General features: G+C 37.3%; 1 protein-coding gene and 1 long non-coding RNA gene across 13 annotated transcripts in view; one reads left to right on the forward strand and one right to left on the reverse strand.

The window, feature by feature from the left end:
* Positions 1 to 431: 431 nt before the first annotated feature.
* The window catches only part of mbnl2 (muscleblind-like splicing regulator 2), a 78,555-nt gene continuing 59,025 nt past the window's right edge, over positions 432 to 19,961 (reverse strand). For 5 of the 12 annotated variants that reach the window (XR_010527674.2, XR_010527676.2, XR_010527678.2 and 2 more), the window contains exons 6-11: positions 13,935 to 13,988; positions 13,396 to 13,546; positions 11,309 to 11,344; positions 10,424 to 10,515; positions 9,499 to 9,639; positions 432 to 3,963 (exon numbers count right to left, since the gene is read on the reverse strand). Coding sequence is in view for 4 of the 12 variants with exons in the window: in XM_065254129.2 (XP_065110201.1) it covers positions 3,839 to 3,963; positions 11,309 to 11,344; positions 13,396 to 13,546; positions 13,935 to 13,988 (366 nt within the window). In the remaining 8 variants the exon portion in view is untranslated. The remainder of the gene's footprint in view (positions 3,964 to 9,498; positions 9,640 to 10,423; positions 10,516 to 11,308; positions 11,345 to 13,395; positions 13,547 to 13,934; positions 13,989 to 19,961) is intronic. The other 7 variants (XR_010527679.2, XR_010527680.2, XM_065254130.2 and 4 more) reach the window with 7 other exon arrangements.
* Positions 16,196 to 18,432, forward strand: LOC135735659 (uncharacterized). Its single transcript, XR_010527683.2, has 4 exons — positions 16,196 to 17,889; positions 17,971 to 18,117; positions 18,207 to 18,272; positions 18,350 to 18,432. It is a non-coding gene; the product is annotated as an uncharacterized lncRNA (long non-coding RNA).

A 19,961-nucleotide genomic window follows, 5' to 3' on the forward strand; every position in this document is an offset into this window, starting at 1 on the left:
AACTCAGCATACTTTTTAGGAAATCTGAACAAAAATCCACAAACCAGAAGCAATAATATTCAAGAAATAATGAAGGGGTGGCTCTATATTTATTTAAATTTTTATGTGTGATTTATAAGGAAAAATGAATGTGACATTTCTCTGTTATGGACGTGATTCTTAAATTGTGCTTACTGAAAAAATGTCTAAAGTTTGACATTTGCATGCAATTTCTCAGGGATAAATCATTATATCTATTATGCATCAGCAGTTCACTGGGTATAAATATAAAAAAGAAGTGTATAAAGCAGCAAATTAAGTAAGACATGTTATTACTAAGAGCTTTCTATTTGAGATGATGACATGTCAATTCACTTTTGTTATAATCGATAATAATTAAATAACAACAACATACTGTTTAAATGTCATAAAAATGAACAAAACAACAGACAGACACCCAAGTCTTTTTTTATTTATTTGTTTTGTCTCAATAGATTTTACACTACTTTTCCGGAACGAAAAACATTTGACTATATGACATAAAATAGCACATAATATATATGCACAAACAAAACATTGAAAATGGTTACATGAAAACTAATATTATCCAAAGAGGGCTTGCTTAATAATATTTTCTCATATTAACTTTGTGAATGTGTGTCTATGTAGATGGGCTCCTGCATTCCTGATGGAAATCAAGCAGCACAGCGTAATAACCCACAATCCTTTAAGCGCGGTTCAGGTGGGCGTCAGGTGCCGTCTCAACCAGAAAAGGGCTTTAAAAAGCATTCAAACTCATCGGCCTCTCAGTGGAAATGTTGAGAAAGAATAAAACTCTTACACTTCTTTATATATCATAGGTATAGTATTTTATATATATATTTATATTTATAAATGATGGTGAGAAGTAAGTTCTGTAGACACCCTAGTACATATTAAGAACACAAAAGCGTAAGAACGATGGACTAAAGGTAAGGCAAAGTGTTTGGATACGCTGTCTGCTCAGTATAAGAACTGATTAGAAAGTGCTTGTTCACCATCAGTCAACAGTTTTAGTCCTCCATTTCTGTACATTTCTATTCATTTGGGCTGTAAGAAATCCCAAATTAAGGACAAAACGTTAATTTCATCAAAATGTGCAGTTGTTTTTAGTTCTCGAGTGTACATAGAAACATTCAATAGTTTTTTTTTCTTAGATTAAATTGAAAATAACTTCTTAATTTGACATAAAATACCATGCAAGATGCTTACTGAATATTTAGTTCTCTGGTATAACAAAAAATAAAAGAGCCATTACCGATTTGTGTCATTTAACGTCGCCATACCATATTCATTGTGCATCCGTTTGAAATGAACATCCGAAAAATTACAATAAATCAAAAGTGCAATCGTTATTTGTTGAACAAACCAGGACAACTTTCATAAATAATATAAAACTGATCATCACCAGTGCTTGAGATCCATCAATCTTAAAAAAGAAAAAAGTGGGTGGGGTTGGGGCAATTATTCATACTTGTATAATATATTCGGACTGTTACTTAAGTTACGTCACACTAATTGTAACTGTTAAGTATTTACTACTATTATCTTAAACGTTACACCAATAAAGAGGCCGATAAATGCTACCGAAAATTTCCTGGTAATATATTCTTGACATAAAATAGGAAATGTTCTTGCTTTACAATCTAACATTGTACAGTGCTCTAAAAAAAAAAAAAAAAAACGTAAAGAAAACAACTTAACAATTACATCATTTACAAAAATACCAAAAATTTAGTATTTGCAACTTTTAAGGTTGCCACAGCAACAACTTAATATTATTATGAAATTACTATCATACTACTGAGATTTTTGTCGTATATATATTTTTACCCTTTTTTTAAATTTTACATTTTTTTGGTAAAACATTACCTATACAATAAACGTTTTTACATAACACAAGCAGATCTATAGCCTCGCTTACACTACAATGCGATGTCCTGTCGTGTTCGAATTTGAGATTTAGACGCGGCTCCTGATTGGCTGAGCTTCCGGCATCGCACGTAGCCAAAGCGCGGCTTAATAAATTACATTCATTTTAAAATAGGTTACACCGTTGTTCTGTGACTAGTATTTAACGAAACAATAAAATAAATTTAAATCACTTTCCACTTCAAAAATTACATTAAAACTGTAACTTTTGCAAAACTTTTAAGAAAATGATGAATTAAAAACAAACAAAATGCTAAGACCAGTGCCTTATTCCTGCTTTAAACCAAACATCTCCGTGGATTGTCTGTGTTAATCGAGCACCATGAAATACATGATGGTTCTGATTGGATTGGTAACATACATTAGCGCATGCACGCGCTCACACCAATGCATTCAAACATGCACATACAGTCGTCCATCAGAAATTAGGGTGATTAAGAAAGCGGTGTGTGTATTTGAAATGAAAACTGATGGATTAAAGAACGATGTTTCGACATCAAAGGTTCATCTAAAACACATCGCAACGACAATCGTTTGTCAAACTCAAACATCACGTTACAGACATTTAGCTTGTTCTGATGAAACTCTGTAAACTACTTCAAAAAACCATGGTAAAAGTTGCACAACAAAACGAACAATTCTGCCCTCGCCGTCTTACTCCAATTTCAAGCTATTGGTGTGAAAACGATATTTAATGAAACAAGACCCATGACGTGCATGTTTTCTTTTTTTTCAAAATTGGGAGCTTTGCTTTTCTCGCCATACTCCGACCGCACATAAAGTCAATCTTTTCAAGATGCTTGCTGTGTAAAATATATTTTTTAGGCACTTCTACTGTTTATCAAATAAAACAGGATTACCGGTGAGGGCGTAGTTAGCCCTCCATTCAGGTCCTGCGCCCCCTCCTCCTCCTCCTCTTCATTCATCACCGTTTACTGGGCACCGTGTGAATGGTACGGCGAACAGGCCTCCGATAGGTTGCAGAAGTCTGTTCGGTTTGTGAGATTACAGCAGCTCTCCGAGTTTAATATGAAGCCCTTGGCACGGTACAGAAGCCACGCTTGACTCCCGGATGGCCAGCGTTACCACTGACGCATCAAAATCATTCACCGTCCATTAAAACAATAAAACAAAATAAAAATCAAGTAGGAATAAAACACAGTTCTTTCATGGCACCGTCGTTTGCCACATTCACACTTCTGACACCGTTATGCACTTGCGTTGTAAACCTTTCTTTGGCCATTGGGGATAAAGAGTCAAATATTAACGTCTTCTCCAATCGTTGCAGTTACTCTCCGTCAATCGATCCATTTTGAAGACGAAAAGGTGACGTCCAGGAATGAGAACTGGCGACTTTGAGGTCGAGGGAGCGCATTTTGACCGGTGGACAATCAATCAATCCACAGACGTATTTTAGTCTGCCGTAACATTCTTGTTTGTTTACAAATGAAAGCAATCCCGCTTCCCCGCTTTAAGGGTGTGTCGGGATGTTTAAGACATAGTCTGAAGGATTCAAGAAGCACTATTTCCAACAGTGCAAACAAATGTCTGTTTTCTCAATCGTCTCCCGTTTTGGGTGTACGTTGTGCATTTGTTTTCAACAAATATGGGAGAAAAAATACACATTATCTGACAAGTGACCGATCAGTCGAATGACTCCTCACTTATGCTTCTATGAAACGTGCTGTACATTAACATGTATCTATATATATATATCTATATTTATATATTTTCTCGTTTTTTACATCTTTTGTTTATAATCTATTCAGAAGTCGGATGTGTTACTTTTCCGAGCATAACAGGCATATTGTGTGTGTTTGTGTTTGTTTTTGTGTGTATATAGCACACCAGCTCTCAGTGTGTAGTTGATTGGTGATTGGTATACTCTTTAGCATGCAGGTTGCTGTACTTCTAAGGGGGAGGGCAGGCTGTATTTACAGTGGGATCTTTTTGGGTTTCTCCAAGCAGTTTCCTGACACCCCAATCCTCTTCTGTGGCTTATTTCAAGATGATCTGTGCAAACAAAACAAGCAGAGAACAACAAACGTTAGTAACGACTCATAATTTTTACTTCTTGACTACCGAGTTAAAAGCTGCGTGACGTGTAAATGTTTCCTTTGTTTTGATATGGGAACATGAGCGCTGGATGTGCATGCTAATTACTGAATTTATGAATGTTAATGTAGGGATTGTTATGGCTTATAGATTGTGATGTAGTAGCAAAATAACTTGTATGCAGTGGGGTAGATTTAAAAAAATCACTCAAAGCTGGTTTAATAAAAGTAGATATCTTGTATGCATGTTTTTTACACAATACAGTATTGCAATGTAAAGACAATGTTTGGAATATAACACTAGCATATTGCACAAAATATAATGCATACCACCTCTTGATTTTTAAAATCAGTATGTAAAAATGTATGTATATACCATAGTGAAAGCACCTCATTGTGTGCGTGTTCAATTCAGCGAGTTATATCCAGTAACCATCTCTAAAACATATAGGGCCAGATTTACTAAAGAGAGGGAGTGGGAATATCTGCAGGTTATTTATTAAAAAGGCACAAATGAAATAACACAGGCGCAACAGCTGATTTCCATAAAGACCAACGCAATCTACTAATGCTGCGTTCACACCAGCCGCGGTAGAGGCGTCAAGCGCAAGTGATTTCAATGTTAACTCAATGTAAAGACGCGTTGACGCGCGTCTGGAGGTCTTGTGGCAAGAATGCGTGGACAGTAGACAAGATTCCGCCTCATTCGTTGAAAATTTGGAACTTTGGTGAAAAAACGCGCCACTTTAACCAATCAGGAGCTTGCGCTAGTAGTGACGTGATTACAGGAAGCGAGCAGAGTCGTAGAAGACTATAGAAGGCCCTCCCATGAAGCGAATTTCCGCGTGAATGTCTCGATGACTAGAATTTCATGCGCGAATGAAGCGATTAAACTCAAAATTTTCAAGCGGCAAACTAGACGCGATAGACGCGAATTTGACGCCTCAAACGCAGCTGGTGTGAGCCCACGGTAAGAGTTCAGGGTCGTAATTAAGCAAAGCTGATCTACTAACACCTGATGCGCTTGAGTTCAGCACCACGGACATGTGAAATCCCCCCAAAAAATGAAGGGTTACGAGAAGTTTTGAAATGTCTGGTATTGAGTGACTCCTCTTTTATTTTCTCCAGCAAACAAAACGTAATATGGCTTTGCAAACAATATTTTTGAATAATATGTTCCTCTGGCATCCCAAATAAGCTGTTATATGTTAAAAAAAATCCTCTGCCTTGAACCACGCGCTCTCTGATCTCCATCATGCCTCTTCTATCAGCAACAATTGCAGCCATTTCAAGCGCAAAATGATTTAAGACATGCTTTTTCTGTGTTAAATAATAACACAAATACCATTAATATAACACATGCAAACATTAGTAAATCGCAATGCGTGAATCATTTAAATAGTCTCCTCCTGTCTGAAAGGGAAACTCCTAGAATTGCATATGCAATAAGGTCAGTCACAAAAATGACTACACCACATTTTCAGTCTTTAGTCAATCCTGACATTCGTATTTAACGCAAAAATATGGTTTGCGTTGGCGCAAGCTGTTAGTAAATCTGGCCCACGGTGTTTTGCATTAAACTCTACTCCTGGTTAAAAAAATTCAGGAGTATTGTATTGTGGGATAGAGTTACTCATAGGTATGTATTATATTCGATTACTATGATATCTAGCGATACTGATAGTTTAGCTTTTTACTCATTGTTTAAGAGCATACATTGTTCGGATATAATCTGTCCTGACTATCAACTGTTTTTAAACAATTGAGGGAAATCGACAGATAAAACAAATACCTCATTGAAAATAACACATGTTTGGGTTGACGGCGATCATGGATCAGCGCTATGTAAGGGTTTGGCAGCCGGTCTGTAGTTAACATTGTATAGATTATATAGTACACATTTTACAGTAACGTTAGCTCAGTGTAGTTTTTGATATGGTTTTGAAATGATGTGAACTAAGGTAATCTACTTGCTATTTATTTTGCTTGTTATCAGAAATAAACTACTCTAAAATGACTTTGTTGTTATTGATTCTTTGCAGAGTTTACCAAAAGTAATGTTTGTTCCACAAAAGCCGTTTGTTTATGTTATTACTGCTAAAACCGTCTATAGGCCGATAGATCGGTGCATCCCTGCACATTTATGCTAATGTAGGTGGGTCATGCCCAGTAAACATACAGCATACTACAGAAATAATAAGTTTAGTATGATAGTGTGCTATTTCAAACTTAGCCAGGGTCAATAAACTCTTGATTGATTTTTTTATTATATAATGGCGTCACACTGTGTGTGTACTGTTAGGGACATGACTTATACATTTTGTTATAGCGCTTATTAAAGGTGGGAATCAACAAGGCCTTGTGTTCACAATACAATATTACAATTCCTGTTGTGTTGTGGTGCATTATTATAGACTGGGACATATTGCGAGAGGAACATGAGGTTCACCAACAGGATTTTAACTTTCTGCATATTCCTTTAATATAAACACCAGACGCAAATCCAACCAACCACAGGAAATGAAAAAATAAAGTTTTGTTTGATATTGCACCATGTCAAGTTTTGTTCCCCTTCTGGGTTTCATTAATCAAACTAATTGTAAAAAAAAAGAGTTTTTCTATTAAGTAAAAAAAAGTTTTTTCTGGATCCCAAACATTTTAAAATGTACTGTTATACTTGCCCGAGCAAAAAAATAAAAATAAAAATGAAAGCGAAGTATGAAACAAAGACAGACAGTGTGGCACCCAAGCCTTCATCCAAGCTTAGTCAGCAAACATACATTATTTGGTAAAATCATAATAAACACCACTGGCGCTGGGAGCGGTAAGGCGAGGTGATAATGTTGCGAGTGATAGCTTGAGGCATCGCGGCATGATGGGAAAGCAATGCGAGAGAGTGCATACATGCAGGTTACACAGAGCCAATGAGTGATGATGCTGTGTCAGGGACATAAAACTCTTATCGGTTTTGTTAAATCGTGCTGTTTTATGTGATTAGGTAGGTATAACTAACAAAATAAAACTACAGTATTTTGCAAAACATAATATGTGATGCATGAATGTGTATATGCATATTTCTGTCCAGCAGGGGGAGCTACTCCCTTACATCTGTGCTGACCCAAAACAACCAACCATCATCATGTAACCTTTAGCATTATGAGACACAACACTTTTGTGAGCAGGAGATCCTCTCTAGTGAGTCTTTACAAACACTAACAATAGCACTCAAGTTTGAGCAGTCACTGTAAAGTTCATATTATTACGGCAGTCTAGGGTTTGTTTATCCCTCCTTCTGTGTAGTGCATAGGTCTCGGTCTCTCTCACTCACTCTGTCTCGCTATCTCTGTGCCTCACTCTTTGTTGGTGTCTGTCATGTTCTCATAAGTCTCTCACTCTTTGGCTAAACGTCTCACGCTGTCTGTTGCTGTCTGTCTCACTGACTCTCTCTCATCAGTGTCTCACTTTCTCTGTCTCCTCCTGTCTCTCTTCTTTGTCTCATTCAGTGTCACTCTCTCTGTTGATGTCTAACTTTCTCTTAATCACTCTCTCTTTTTCTCAGTGTCTCACTCTTTGTCTTGTCAGCGTGTCTCTCTCTCTGTTGACGTCTGTCTCACTTTCTCTCAGTCTTTCATTCTGCCTCCTTAGTGTTACTCTCTCTTTTGATGTCCATCTCACAATCTCTCACTCTTTCTCTCAGTAGCTCAATCTTTGTCTTGTCAGCGTGTCACTATCTCTCTCTCTTTGTGGATGTCTGTCTCACTTTGTCTTTCTCTCAGTAGCTCACTCTCTGTCTCTTTTCAGCGTGTCACTCTTTGTTGATATCTTTCTCTCAGTATCTCACTCTTTGTCTCGTCAGTGTGTCTCTCTGTTGATGTCTGTCTTACTTACTCTCACTATTTCTCTCAATATCTCACTCTTTGTCTCATCAGCGTGTCACTCTTGGTCAATGTCTGTCTCACTTTCTCTCAGTATCTCACTATTTTTCTCGTCAGTGTTTCACTTTATATGTTGATGCCTGTCTCACTTTGTCTCAGTCTCAAACTCTTTTTCTCAATGTCTCACTCTTTGTCTCAGTATCTCGCTCTTTGTCTCATCAGCGTGTCACTCTCTCTGTTGATGTCTGTCTTTCTTACTCTCAATATTGCACTCTTTCTCTCAGTATCTCACTCTTTTTCTCGTCAGTGTTTCACTCTATCTGTTGATGCCTGTCTCACTTTTTCTCAGTCTCTCACTCTTTTTCCCAATGTCTCACTCTTTGTCTCATTATCTCAATCTTTGTCTCATCAGTGTGACACTCTCTCTGTTGATGTCTGTCTTACTTACTCTCACTATTTCTCTCAATATCTCACTCTTTGTCTCATCAGTGTGTCACTCTTGGTCAATGTCTGTCTCACTTTCTCTCAGTATCTCACTCTTTTTCTCGTCAGTGTTTCACTTTATCTCTTGATGCCTGTCTCACTTTGTCTCAGTCTCAAACTCTTTTTCTCAATGTCTCAGTCTTTGTCTCAGTATCTCACTCTTTGTCTCATCAGCATGTCTCTCTCTCTTTGTTGATGTCTGTCTCATTTTCTCTCAATCTTGCACTCTTTCTCTCAGTGTCTCACTCTTTGTCTTATCAACGTGTCACTCTCTCTTTGTTGATGTTTGTCTTATGTTCTCTCAGTGTCCCACTCTTTGTCTCATTAACTCAATCTTTGTCTCATCACATTGAGACTCTCTATGTTGATGTCTGTCTCACTTTCTCTCAGCCTCTCACTCTTTGTCTTGTCAGTGTGTCACTCTCTTTCTCTCTTTGTTGATGTCTGCCTCACATTCTCTGTGTCTTTATCACCCTTTGCCTCTTTCAATGTCTCACTCTTTCTCTAGCTCTCTGTCTTACTTTCTGTGTGTCTCACTCTATTATATATATCTTTTTTTCTATCTCTGTGTCTCACTCTCTCTCACTGCATTATTAATGCTAGATTACTGCTGGCAGCGATGAGTCAGACACCACAGGAGGTTCTGTCTGTCTGTCTGGTTCTGACGCAAGCAAACATGAGATCGAGAATGTTTTTGTATGCCATAATCATCTAAAAGAAAGGTTTTATGATCTATCTAATGCAGAATTATCAGTGTATAGAAGTGTTGACATTTATGGCTGTGTAAATGCACATTGATAAATACTCTGGTTTATTTGTGCATGATCCTGAAGAAATAAAATATTTTTGTTTCATTCACTTCATTAATCTTTCATTTTTCACAAGGGGTGCTCAAGTAAAATCTCCTTCTGACTAACAACCTGTAATACAGACGCCCACAATTCTCTCTTTATTTTGTCACTGAATATTCTGTAAAAACATAACATTTTGCTACTTGGTTGATTTGCTTGTTCTATAAAAACATGATATTTCAAGATTTGTGCCTTGGAAGATAAAACAAAGTTGGTTTCAAAATTTTAAACCATGTAAAGTTCATCTAAGGTGTTGAATGTTTATTGCCATTTAAGATGCTATACCTTATATTTCTAGCAGGGGGCGCTGAAGAGCCTTGAATCATTTGAATATAGACCCTCAGGAAACGGGTTCAATTTTACGTGATAAGACTACAAATAACCCTCAATGTCCCAGTTCCTGCCATCAGAGTATATCCAGGTCCTCTGAAACAACAGGAAAAGGCAGCTCGGTTACAGGAAGGGTCAGTTTAAGAACAACGGAAGAAGGAAAGCCCTTCAAGTCTCTTTATTTGACCCCTGCTAAACAATACTGAAGAAAGGGAGAGGCCCATGAGATGTACTGATTAAAGACGTCGCAATTGTGCTTATAACATCATTCTTTTCAAAGCGATCAGAAAACTAAACTTGTGAATTCACTTCCATTTAAATCTATCTAAAACTACATCTCAAAGCAGGAGTTTGTGTGAAAGTCTGTGGTTGACCGGTGACATCCCTAGGTTTCCAAGGGTCTGATCTTTACTGGCATGCCATTAAAAGTGTCCTTCCTGCCATTCGGACACACCCTCCATCCCAAAACCAACCCAGAGACGCAGAAAAGGCCGGACTAAAATGAAGCTCATGGCACTGGAAAGGAAAATAATTTGATGTATCTCTAAAGTCTAATATGAGCGAGCGGGGTACGTAAAGAGTGTGAGGGCTGTGTTTTTACCTGTGCGAATGAGAAAGGATATCTTGACAATAAAGCAAGGACATGCAGATCAAAATAAGAAATAATGCAACACAACACAACTACTATTTGCCAATGGGCGAGCTCTGAATAAGCACCAAACAGTCGAAAAACACAGATGCGGCAAACCGCATTAATGATGGGTCGCAAATGCTTGCGCAAAGACAATGGTGTGAAATGAGGGGTCGCCATCGCGACTGCAGCCGAGTGCTTGTTCAGAGCTCAGGGATTCATGAAAGAAAGCTTTTAAAAGGAGCAAACCTGATTGGCTGGTGCTGTTGTTGCGTAGGGGACACTTGTGGCAGGAGTTGTAGCTGCAGAGACAGCAGGCGTAGCACTGTACATCATGGGTACTTTTTCAGGAAGGGAACCATGGAAGCAATGAAAAGGTAGGTGGAGCATTATGGAAACCATGGCAACAGGTGTTTGGTTGGTTGGTTGATAGGGTTTTTGGTTAAGTTTTAAGTATTTTGCATGGTGTATATTACAGAGCAGCGAGCCATCGTTCGGTTAGACCAGCAGATGGCATGCAACCACAATGCAAAGCAAGAGAAGCATGGGAAACAAAAAAATACAAAAAATGCTGATTATAATCACCTTAAGAAAATATATGACCAACTCTGGCATGAACGAGCATTTACTCGTGCAGCGAGTTAACTGCCGCCCAGAGCGGGCGAGAAAATCGATCCTATGATCTACGTTAACCTACTATGATTTAAAATGGGACATTGTTTCTCTAAGAAAACTGATCAAATGACCAAATCAACATGATGCAAGAAGCTGAATTTAACAACCTGCGTACCTGAAAACCACTAAATTATTAATCATTATAATAACACGTGCCACGTAAATAATTTATGAATAATATGCATATTTTAATACTGAATATCAAGTGATGCTTTAAAACACTGTAAATAAATATTGCAAATCGCAAAAACCCCAGAGAAAGAGAAATTTGGACAGTCTACGCTCTTACAGGTGAACATAAGCCCAATGCATTACAAAACAACTGTGCAAATATGATCTGGTAGCTAATGTGACGTGACAGCCATCATCCAATGAGCTTCAGGTCACCTGTAAGAGCAGCTGATTCTCAACGTGAGGTGAGGAAGGACAGACAGACAGACAGATAGAGGAGGAACCTACCAATGCTGCTAGCAGGAGCCATGCACAGAACTGACCCTGTGACCATGCAGTGAAGATCGAAGAGAAGGTTAATAGGGAAGAAAAATATATTAGACACACAGCCAGAGAATCTGTATTCAGCATGCCATACAAATCCCTCGTCACGGACCGTTCGCCGTGTTGTCATTCCCGTAAAAAAACAAAGTGTGTTCCTGGAAGAAAAGTGGATCGATATTGACGAGGACAGGAGCTTAGCTTTGTGAAATTAGAGCGTAGTGGAGACAGTGTAAGATCAGAAGAAGAGGTCAAACACACACACAGAGTCATGTGGTGAGGGAGAGGACATTCCTACGGGCCGCTGTTATCTTTTAGTAGGAAAGCTACAAGAAATACAACCGTGTGGGCTGTGTGATGGTATAATACACCTACAAGGGATTAGACAGCCGCGAGACCTTAGGTACAGAAATACCACAGTAGTAGTCACTGGAGGCTTTTTAATGCAGTAACATAGCATTTAATGTTATTGTTGGCTATAGTAATAAAGCTTTCCAAAGATAATGTGCATTTTCTGTGTCCGAATGCTTAAAGCTCATTTCTATGCTATCACTAAAGATTTGACATGTTTTAAAGTTTTGCAATCCCGATCAAAATAATCTTGGCTGATAAAAGCACGTAGCGTAAAGCAGGGCTTCGCAATATTGCGATATGGAAAAATACAGGAAGAGATTTCGTGCAACCCTAGTTTGTACCACATTATTTGTAAATTTAGTTCTAATCTACGTAAAGTTTACATTTTGGGGCATCCCTAAAGGGCCGGTCACACTACAGTTTTCATAACACTGACTTCAATTCATATGCATGTGAATGTGCAAGCTCGTGCGAAGATATTTTGTATTTCGTTGGGTTCAAGTCCAGTGAACTCTGACCTGAGAATTCGTATCACGTGGAGATACGTGACCAGTAGAAATACGGTATGTGACGCATAACTTTTCTCCCTACTGAAAAGCAAAGATGGACGAAGCCAAAGAACTTATATTGACGAAGCATATTCCCTACCCACATTTGGAGTAATGTCCGAAAAATATTTGCATGCACAATGTCTAGTGTGACCGGCCCTAAACACTGAAAAAATGTTGTGCAACACCCCAACCATCACCTAAACTCTACGTAAAGTCTACATTTTGTGGCATCCCTAAAGGGCCGGTCACACTACAGTTTTCGTTAAACTGACTTCAATCCATATGCACGCGAATGCACAAGCTTGTGCGAAGATATTTCGTATTCTGTTGCGTACCAAAGTTCAAGTCTGGTGAACTCTGACCTGCGAATTTTGTATCACGTGGCGATATGGGATCACTACAAAACCGGTATATTACGGCGTAACTTTTCTCCCTACTGAAAAGCAAAGATGGACGAAGCCAAAAAACGTATATTGCCGAAACACTCAATATTTGCATTTGGATATTTGCCTTCCGAAAATTATTTGCAAAGTGTAGTGTGACCGGCCCTTAACACTGAAAGAAATGTTGCGCAACACCCCAACCATCACCCAAACTCTACGTTATGTCTACATTTTGTTGCATCCTTAAAGGGCCGGTCACACTACAGTTTTCGTTACACTGACTTCAATTCATATGCATGCAAATGCGTCAGACCAACTCAAGCTTGTGCGAAGATATTTCGTTGCGTACGAAAGTTCAAGTCTTGTGAACTCTGACCTGCAAATTCGTATCACTTGAAGATATGTGACCAGTAGAAAACCTACTAAAAAGCAAAGATGGACAAAGCCAAAAAACGAATATTGATGACGCGCTCAATATTTGCAGTAACGTCCGAAAAATATTTGCACGTGCAATGTCTAGTGTGACCGGCCCTAAACACTGAAGAAAATGTTGCACATCACCCAAACTTTACAGTGTCAAAAATCAAACCGTGTCCATTATGCATTAGTGTTAATAGCAAACGCGCTACATGCAAAAGGTACAAACAGCCTCGGTTACAACATTACACTGAGTTGAAAGGAGGGAAAGGGGCGTGACGTTTAAAGGGCAACCCAGGGATTAATACAAAAGTGATAGGTGCGTTGTCGTGTGGCTTTGTGTTTTTACCTGTGGGAAAGAAGGTGGGTTGTTGCAGCTGCGCGTTGGCAAGAGCCTGCTGGTAATGCAGGACGCTGGGGTTGAAGAGCGTGCTCGCCCCGTTACTTTTCTCCAGCGCTTGTCTCTTTGGTAGAGGCTGCAGGACTCCGTGAGGAAACGCCTGGACGTGGAAAGATGTGAGGAAGAAGAGCAGAAGAAGACACATGCGTGTTAAACCACGCACTCCTGTCACACATTACATACTGCTGACTCGAGAGACGTCAAGGTACATCGATCTGTTTTACACATGGATGACGTCACAACCGTCACTGAATACTTAGATACTTTACATCAAAACTAGGCTTCAATAAAGCTTTACTTTACTTTGAATGAAGACACAGATTCTTCAATACTGACTGATGGTATTATCTACTGTATATACTTGTACTTGGTGACTTTTACTGTTTTTTTTTTTTGAAAAAACACAAAGAAGCCAAAATTAAATTCTGTGAGTCGCTACAGTACATTAAAAAGCTACATGCAAAGCAAAAGGTGAAAGGTCATAGTACCAGATCTACAGATGCCTCGAAGGGTCGCTTCATTGCTTTGGCAGTCGACTGAGTCTTTAAATAGCAGGCAGCGAGCACATGATGGCAGTGGGCCAATGGGATTCAAGCGTATTAACATACAGGTAACAGCAAGCAGAGGTGCATCATGGGACAGCATTGCATTGTGGATAGGTGAGAAGGAAAAAACAAAACAAAAATAATCTGAATGCAGTATACCACATACAAAACAATAGGCATGCACATAAACGCAAAAACTCCTTTCGAAGAAACTTATGGCTACGGTTTGAATTAGTACGAAAGCAAAAAGCATCTACAGTACTTTTGTTAAAAGCGTATAGAAGTAAAGATTTTCACCATTTACCAATAACAGATCAAACACACTAATGGGGTTGTAGATATTAGTTATGAAAGCGCATTGAATTGTCTTTAGCATTCAACAAACACCATATTAAATAAAAACACAACGATCATATCCAGACACCCTAGCGGCATACGAGTTTGTTCTGCGGTGTGTGGTAACTTAAAATCCAATGATGTTTTGCACGGCCGACGCTTTTAGCAGAGCAAAATGTAAGGTAGGCATTTCTTTTCAGGGACATTAAACGTCCTTGATGTGCTCTTTGAACTGAGAGCTCGGCGGCCGGGCCACGAGAAACAGCTTTAATGGCTCGGGTCAGTCAGACCGGTCAATACTGATGCAACATTAACTTCTCTGTCTGATGTAGGGATTGACAGCACGCCGTCTGTCGAACGGTGCCGTGATTGATCATTGCTGAATGGGAATACGCTTGCATCGCATCACGGTTCTGCCAATAGAAGTCGTGATCCGATGCACACGTCAGGTCATTTAAACGCGTGCGGCGAAAACGCTTTGACATTTACCACCACTTAGCGAAAAAAGCAAAGGCACGCCAGCACAAGGAAGTGAGATGGCCTGTAAGAAATGCCTCCCTTGACATTTGTTTCTGTCACAGCATGTTGCAATTTTTTTAACATTGCAGACCGAGCCAACTCCAGATATAAATTGTAAAGTTCATCCAATAAAAAACATCTGGTATAAATAATTACAAGATGTGGAGCTCTGTTTATTTTTATATTGCAATTTATGTTTTGTTAACTTGGTACTTTGCAGTAGTAGTGGTATTAAAATTAATTTTATTGTTTGGCCCATCTGGATGGTAAAGAAACTAATCTGCTAATTTATACTGTGTTTAAAGATAAATATTTGCTTTAGCAATTTAAAGTCAGTATATATATCAATTTTTATATTTCAATACAATACAAGAAAATCGATCACTTGGAAAGCGGCATGCAAAAGTTTTGCTAATAATGAAAGCTAAAGATATGACTTGGATGGAATGGAAAGTCACAGGCAGCGAAATATAAAGAATACACAACGCTTGAAATGAAGTCACAGGGCCATGCAAAAAGATTTAAATAAAAATATTCATCAAAACAACTACGACGAATAAAGAGTCGATCACACTATAGACGATAACAATAACTATGTAGTTTAAAAAAAATCATTATATATAAAAAGAGAATAGTGAAGTTCACAACATAACTATAACGATAAAGATATAACAAACGATTTCGATACTGCCAAATGTAATTTTCTGACGGATTCCGAATGTTGTTTAGCTATGGTTAATTGCGTCAAGGGATTTAACGTCCGAAAAAGACGGTAACAGTCTGGAAAAGTGTTTTTAGAGTGAGATATAATACTTATTGATCAGAAAGAAAATTCAAGTTTTGCAGTCCAAAAATGTTTGGCATTGAAAATGTAAACAAAAAGAGGAAATCTCTATCAATTTTAATGATCGTTTAAGGTGAGTTTAGAAAGAAGAAAGTTATCGTTATTGTCCGTTAAATGTGCACTGCAAAAAATGATTTTCAAGAAAAACATTAATTTTATATTTTTGTCTTGTTTTCAGTAAAAATATCTTAAAATAAAATATTTAAGAAATATAATATATCTTAAAAATTAAGATAATTTTTCTTGATGAGCAAAACGACCCAAGAAAATAAGGGAAGTTTTTAGACAAAAAAATATAAAATTTAAGTGATTTTGTGCATAAAACAAAACAAAAAAAAAAATCTGGTAAGCAATTTTTTCTTGATTTTTCCTTGAATTTAGTGTTTAAGAAAAATGTTCAAGATTTTTTTTGCTTGTTTTATGCACAAAATTACTTTAATTTGATATTTTTGGTCAAAAAATTTGACTTCTTTTCTTGGGTCGTTTTGCTCATCAAGACAAAGCATCTTAATTTAAGAATTTTTAGATATTTTTATTACAAACAAGACAAAAATACTTAGATTTTTTTTCTTGAAAATCATTTTTTTGCAGTGTGGACGCTACTATAGTTATTGTTATCGTCATGGTGTGAACATAACAAGGAGAAAAATGTTCAATCTTATAATTTAAGTCAACTTCAGGAAAAGTGGAATACATTTTACTGACAGTCAAAACAATACTTTAGTAGTTGTATGGGGGCACCATTCGTCAAACTTTTATGACCCCCTCCCCCACCCGGTGACAGTTGCTGTCTGACAGGTCGTTTTTATGACCCCTTGACAGATGGCGTTTTATGACCCTTGACAGATGGTGTTTTATGACCCCATGACAGATGGTGTTTTGACAGGTTGTGTTTTATGACCCTTAACAGATGGTTTTATGACAGTTTGTGTTTTATGACTCCTTAACAGATGGTGTTTTGACAGTTTGTGTTTTTATGACTTGTTTGACAGGGGGCGGGACCATCAATCAAAATCTGTACAAGTTGTCAACTTTAGACAGAAAGTATTTAATGGTTTTATGGCCGGTCATTTAGAGTGATTGTTTTTCCTGAGTGTATTTTATGTCAAGCCTATGCTGATATGTTTAATGACGGCTCGTGTGTGACAGCTCGTGTTTCGACATTTGATGTCAGCTCTCACCATTCCTCCCTCCTTTCTCACAAGACCTGCATTCTTTCACAGGGGTGCGTGTTGTAAAGCGATTAAAGATTTCAAAAACTCAATGTTGGTAAAACAATCCCCCATTACGGTGTCAAAAAGTAAATGTTTATTTTAGATTTAGACAAATCATGAACAATGCTACGATTAAAACTTTTGATTGTAACATCACAAGTTATTTAATTAAATATTCCGTATATGGGTATAGTTTAAGCAATGATCTGAGCCAATACTACAATCTTTAGACGATAGTCTAAACTAAATAAATTTTTAAACGGTTCAGGAATTCCGTGAATCTTTTCATAACCTGCACTATAGTTTCACGCGTATTAAAGATCCGGCGGTGCATGACAAAGCGCCGGGTGAGTGTTCATATCTGCCATTTTAAAATAATGTTAATAAATGTAATTCTGTCCACTATGGCAAAATAGGATTTTATTTTAGATTTAGTGGAATCTTTAACCAAGTCTCTGATTAAGACATGTGTATACGTGCACAGATGGTGACAGAGAAACTTATATATGACGTTAGTAATCTTTTAAATGTTTTTAAGACGTATTCACCCCATTTTGGGGTTTTATTTTTAATTAAAGGCTTCTTAAAACATGTGTGAATATGTGTATATTATACAAAGAGTCTTATATTGTCTGCTCTGACAAAAATAAAGTATTATTTTAGGTTTAGGGGAATTGACTGCGTGTGTCTTATAAATACAACTTGATAATACGTTTGTTTTGTAAAGAGACTTCTTTAAAGTCACGCAAGAATAAAATATTTTAGTTGTAACTGGTTAAACTTAAAGCCGATATTTTCTATCGAACTAGTCTATTTTCTGTTCAGACACAAAGTTTTCTGATGCTGATATTATGTCAGTGTGTGTTTGTGTGGGGGTCGTGTGCTGTAATCTTTGAAAGTTTATGACCGAACCTTTATTGGGGAGCGACAAGAGATCTCCGGCATCAGTTTGGATGGAGCAGAGCTGTTATACTCAAGTCTATTGGTATGTATGTGTTACGCTGTGTTCGTTTCATTATTTTGTCTGATTATTTAAAAACTAAAAATTCGATCTCTGGTCTTGCAGCGAAATTGTCTAAGCTGGTATTTACTATTCCTGGTAAATCGCGGAGAAGAGTGGAATGAACAAAAAAGTCAGACCGTGACTAGAACCACCAGCAGCGTAACAAGGAAATCTTGGAGCAAAGAGACGCCGAGTGGCTCGTGTTGTCCGGTGTGTATTTATTTAATCCTGTTACAATAGATTTAAACAAACTGGTTTGTTTTAATATTTTCTAATAACATGTGTTATCTGTTTTAAAGGTTTGGATATCAGCGGCAAAGCGAACGTTGCGTGTACTATTGCAAAATATATAGCGGATCTCCACGGTACGTTTATATTGCATAAGAAAAAAGTTGTTTTATTTAGATATTTGTCCTTATAACTTGTTTTTATCTGTTTACAGGTTAGGATACAGAACACAACGCTTTGGACGTATCTTTAAAAAAGAGAAAAATCAGAGACTTTTTTGGATTTGTCTGGGACATTTTAAACATTTTGTGGCAAATTGGATTTAAAACGTTTCGGATACTGGATACATGTGTTTGATTTGTCCACAGAGCTTGTTTAAGACATCTTCACCTCATTTTAGGGTTTATTTTTAATTAAAGGCTTCTTAAAACATGTGTGAAAATGTGTATATTATACAATGAGTATTATATTGACTGCTCTGACAAAAATAAATTATTATTTCAGATTTTAGGTCAATTGACTGCGTGTGTTTTATGTCAAGCGTATGCTGTTATGTTTAATGACGGTTCGTGTGTGACAGCTCGTGTTTTGGCATTCGATGTCAGCTCTCACCCTTCCTCCCTCCTTCTCACAAGCATGCATTCTTTCACAGGGGTGCGTGGTGTAAAGCGAGTAGAGATTTCTAAAACTCAAAGTGGAGTCAAATAATTCCCCATTACGGTATCAAAAAAGTAAATGTTTATTTTAGATTTAGACAGATCATGAACAATGCTATGATTAAAACTGTTTTTTGTAACATCACAAGTTATTTAATTAAATATTCCGTATACGTGTATAGTTTAAGCAATGACCTGTGCCATATCCTTCGGCGCCGTCAATACTACAATATTTAGACGATAGTCTAAACTAAATAAAATTTTAAACGGTTTCAGGAACTCCGTGAATCTTTTCATAACCTGCTCTATAGTTTCACGCGTATTAAAGATCCGGCGGTGCCTGACAAAGCGCCGGGTGTGTGTTCATATATGCCGTTTTAAATTAACCTTCATAAAATGTAATTCTGTCCACTATGGCAAAATAGGAGTTTTTTAGATTTAGGGGAATCTTTAACCAAGGCTATGATTAAGACATATGTATACGTGCACCGATGGTGACAGAGAAACTTATAGCTGACGTTAATAAACTTTTTAAATGTTTTTAAGACGTCTACAACTCATTTTAGGGGTTTATTTTTAATTAAACGCTTCTTAAAACATGTGTGAATATGTGGATATTATACAAAGAGTATTATATTGTCTGCTCTGACAAAAATAAATTATTATTTTAGATTTTAGGAAAAATGATTGTGTCTATCTTATAAATACAACTTGATATATACGTTTGTTTTGTCAAGAGACTTTTTTAAAGTCACGCAAGAATAAAATCTTTTAGTTGTAATTGGTTAACATTAAATGTACTATTATCTATTTAACTATAAGATATATTTTTCTGATCAGATATTTTTCTGTTTCTGATGATGGTCTTATAACAGTGTGTGTGGGATGATGATAGCTGTTCACAGCAGGTGGCGGGATGTAAACTAGGGTCTTTTTAAAACTGTAGTGGTAAAAATGTAATAGCACACTGACAAAAATAAAGCATTTGGTTGTAACAAATTATTTAATGAAATATTCAGTATGTGTATAGCGATGAACGGTGTCAAAATCACCGGGGACCCAACAATACTATAGTCTTTAGACTAAAGGGTATTTATTTTAATATAAATAAAATCTTAATCTTTTCGTGCACAATATTCTGATCAAGCCATTAGATTGTGTTCCAGCGTT

Source organism: Paramisgurnus dabryanus, chromosome 4, assembly GCF_030506205.2.
Source record: "Paramisgurnus dabryanus chromosome 4, PD_genome_1.1, whole genome shotgun sequence".
NCBI lineage: Eukaryota > Metazoa > Chordata > Actinopteri > Cypriniformes > Cobitidae > Paramisgurnus > Paramisgurnus dabryanus.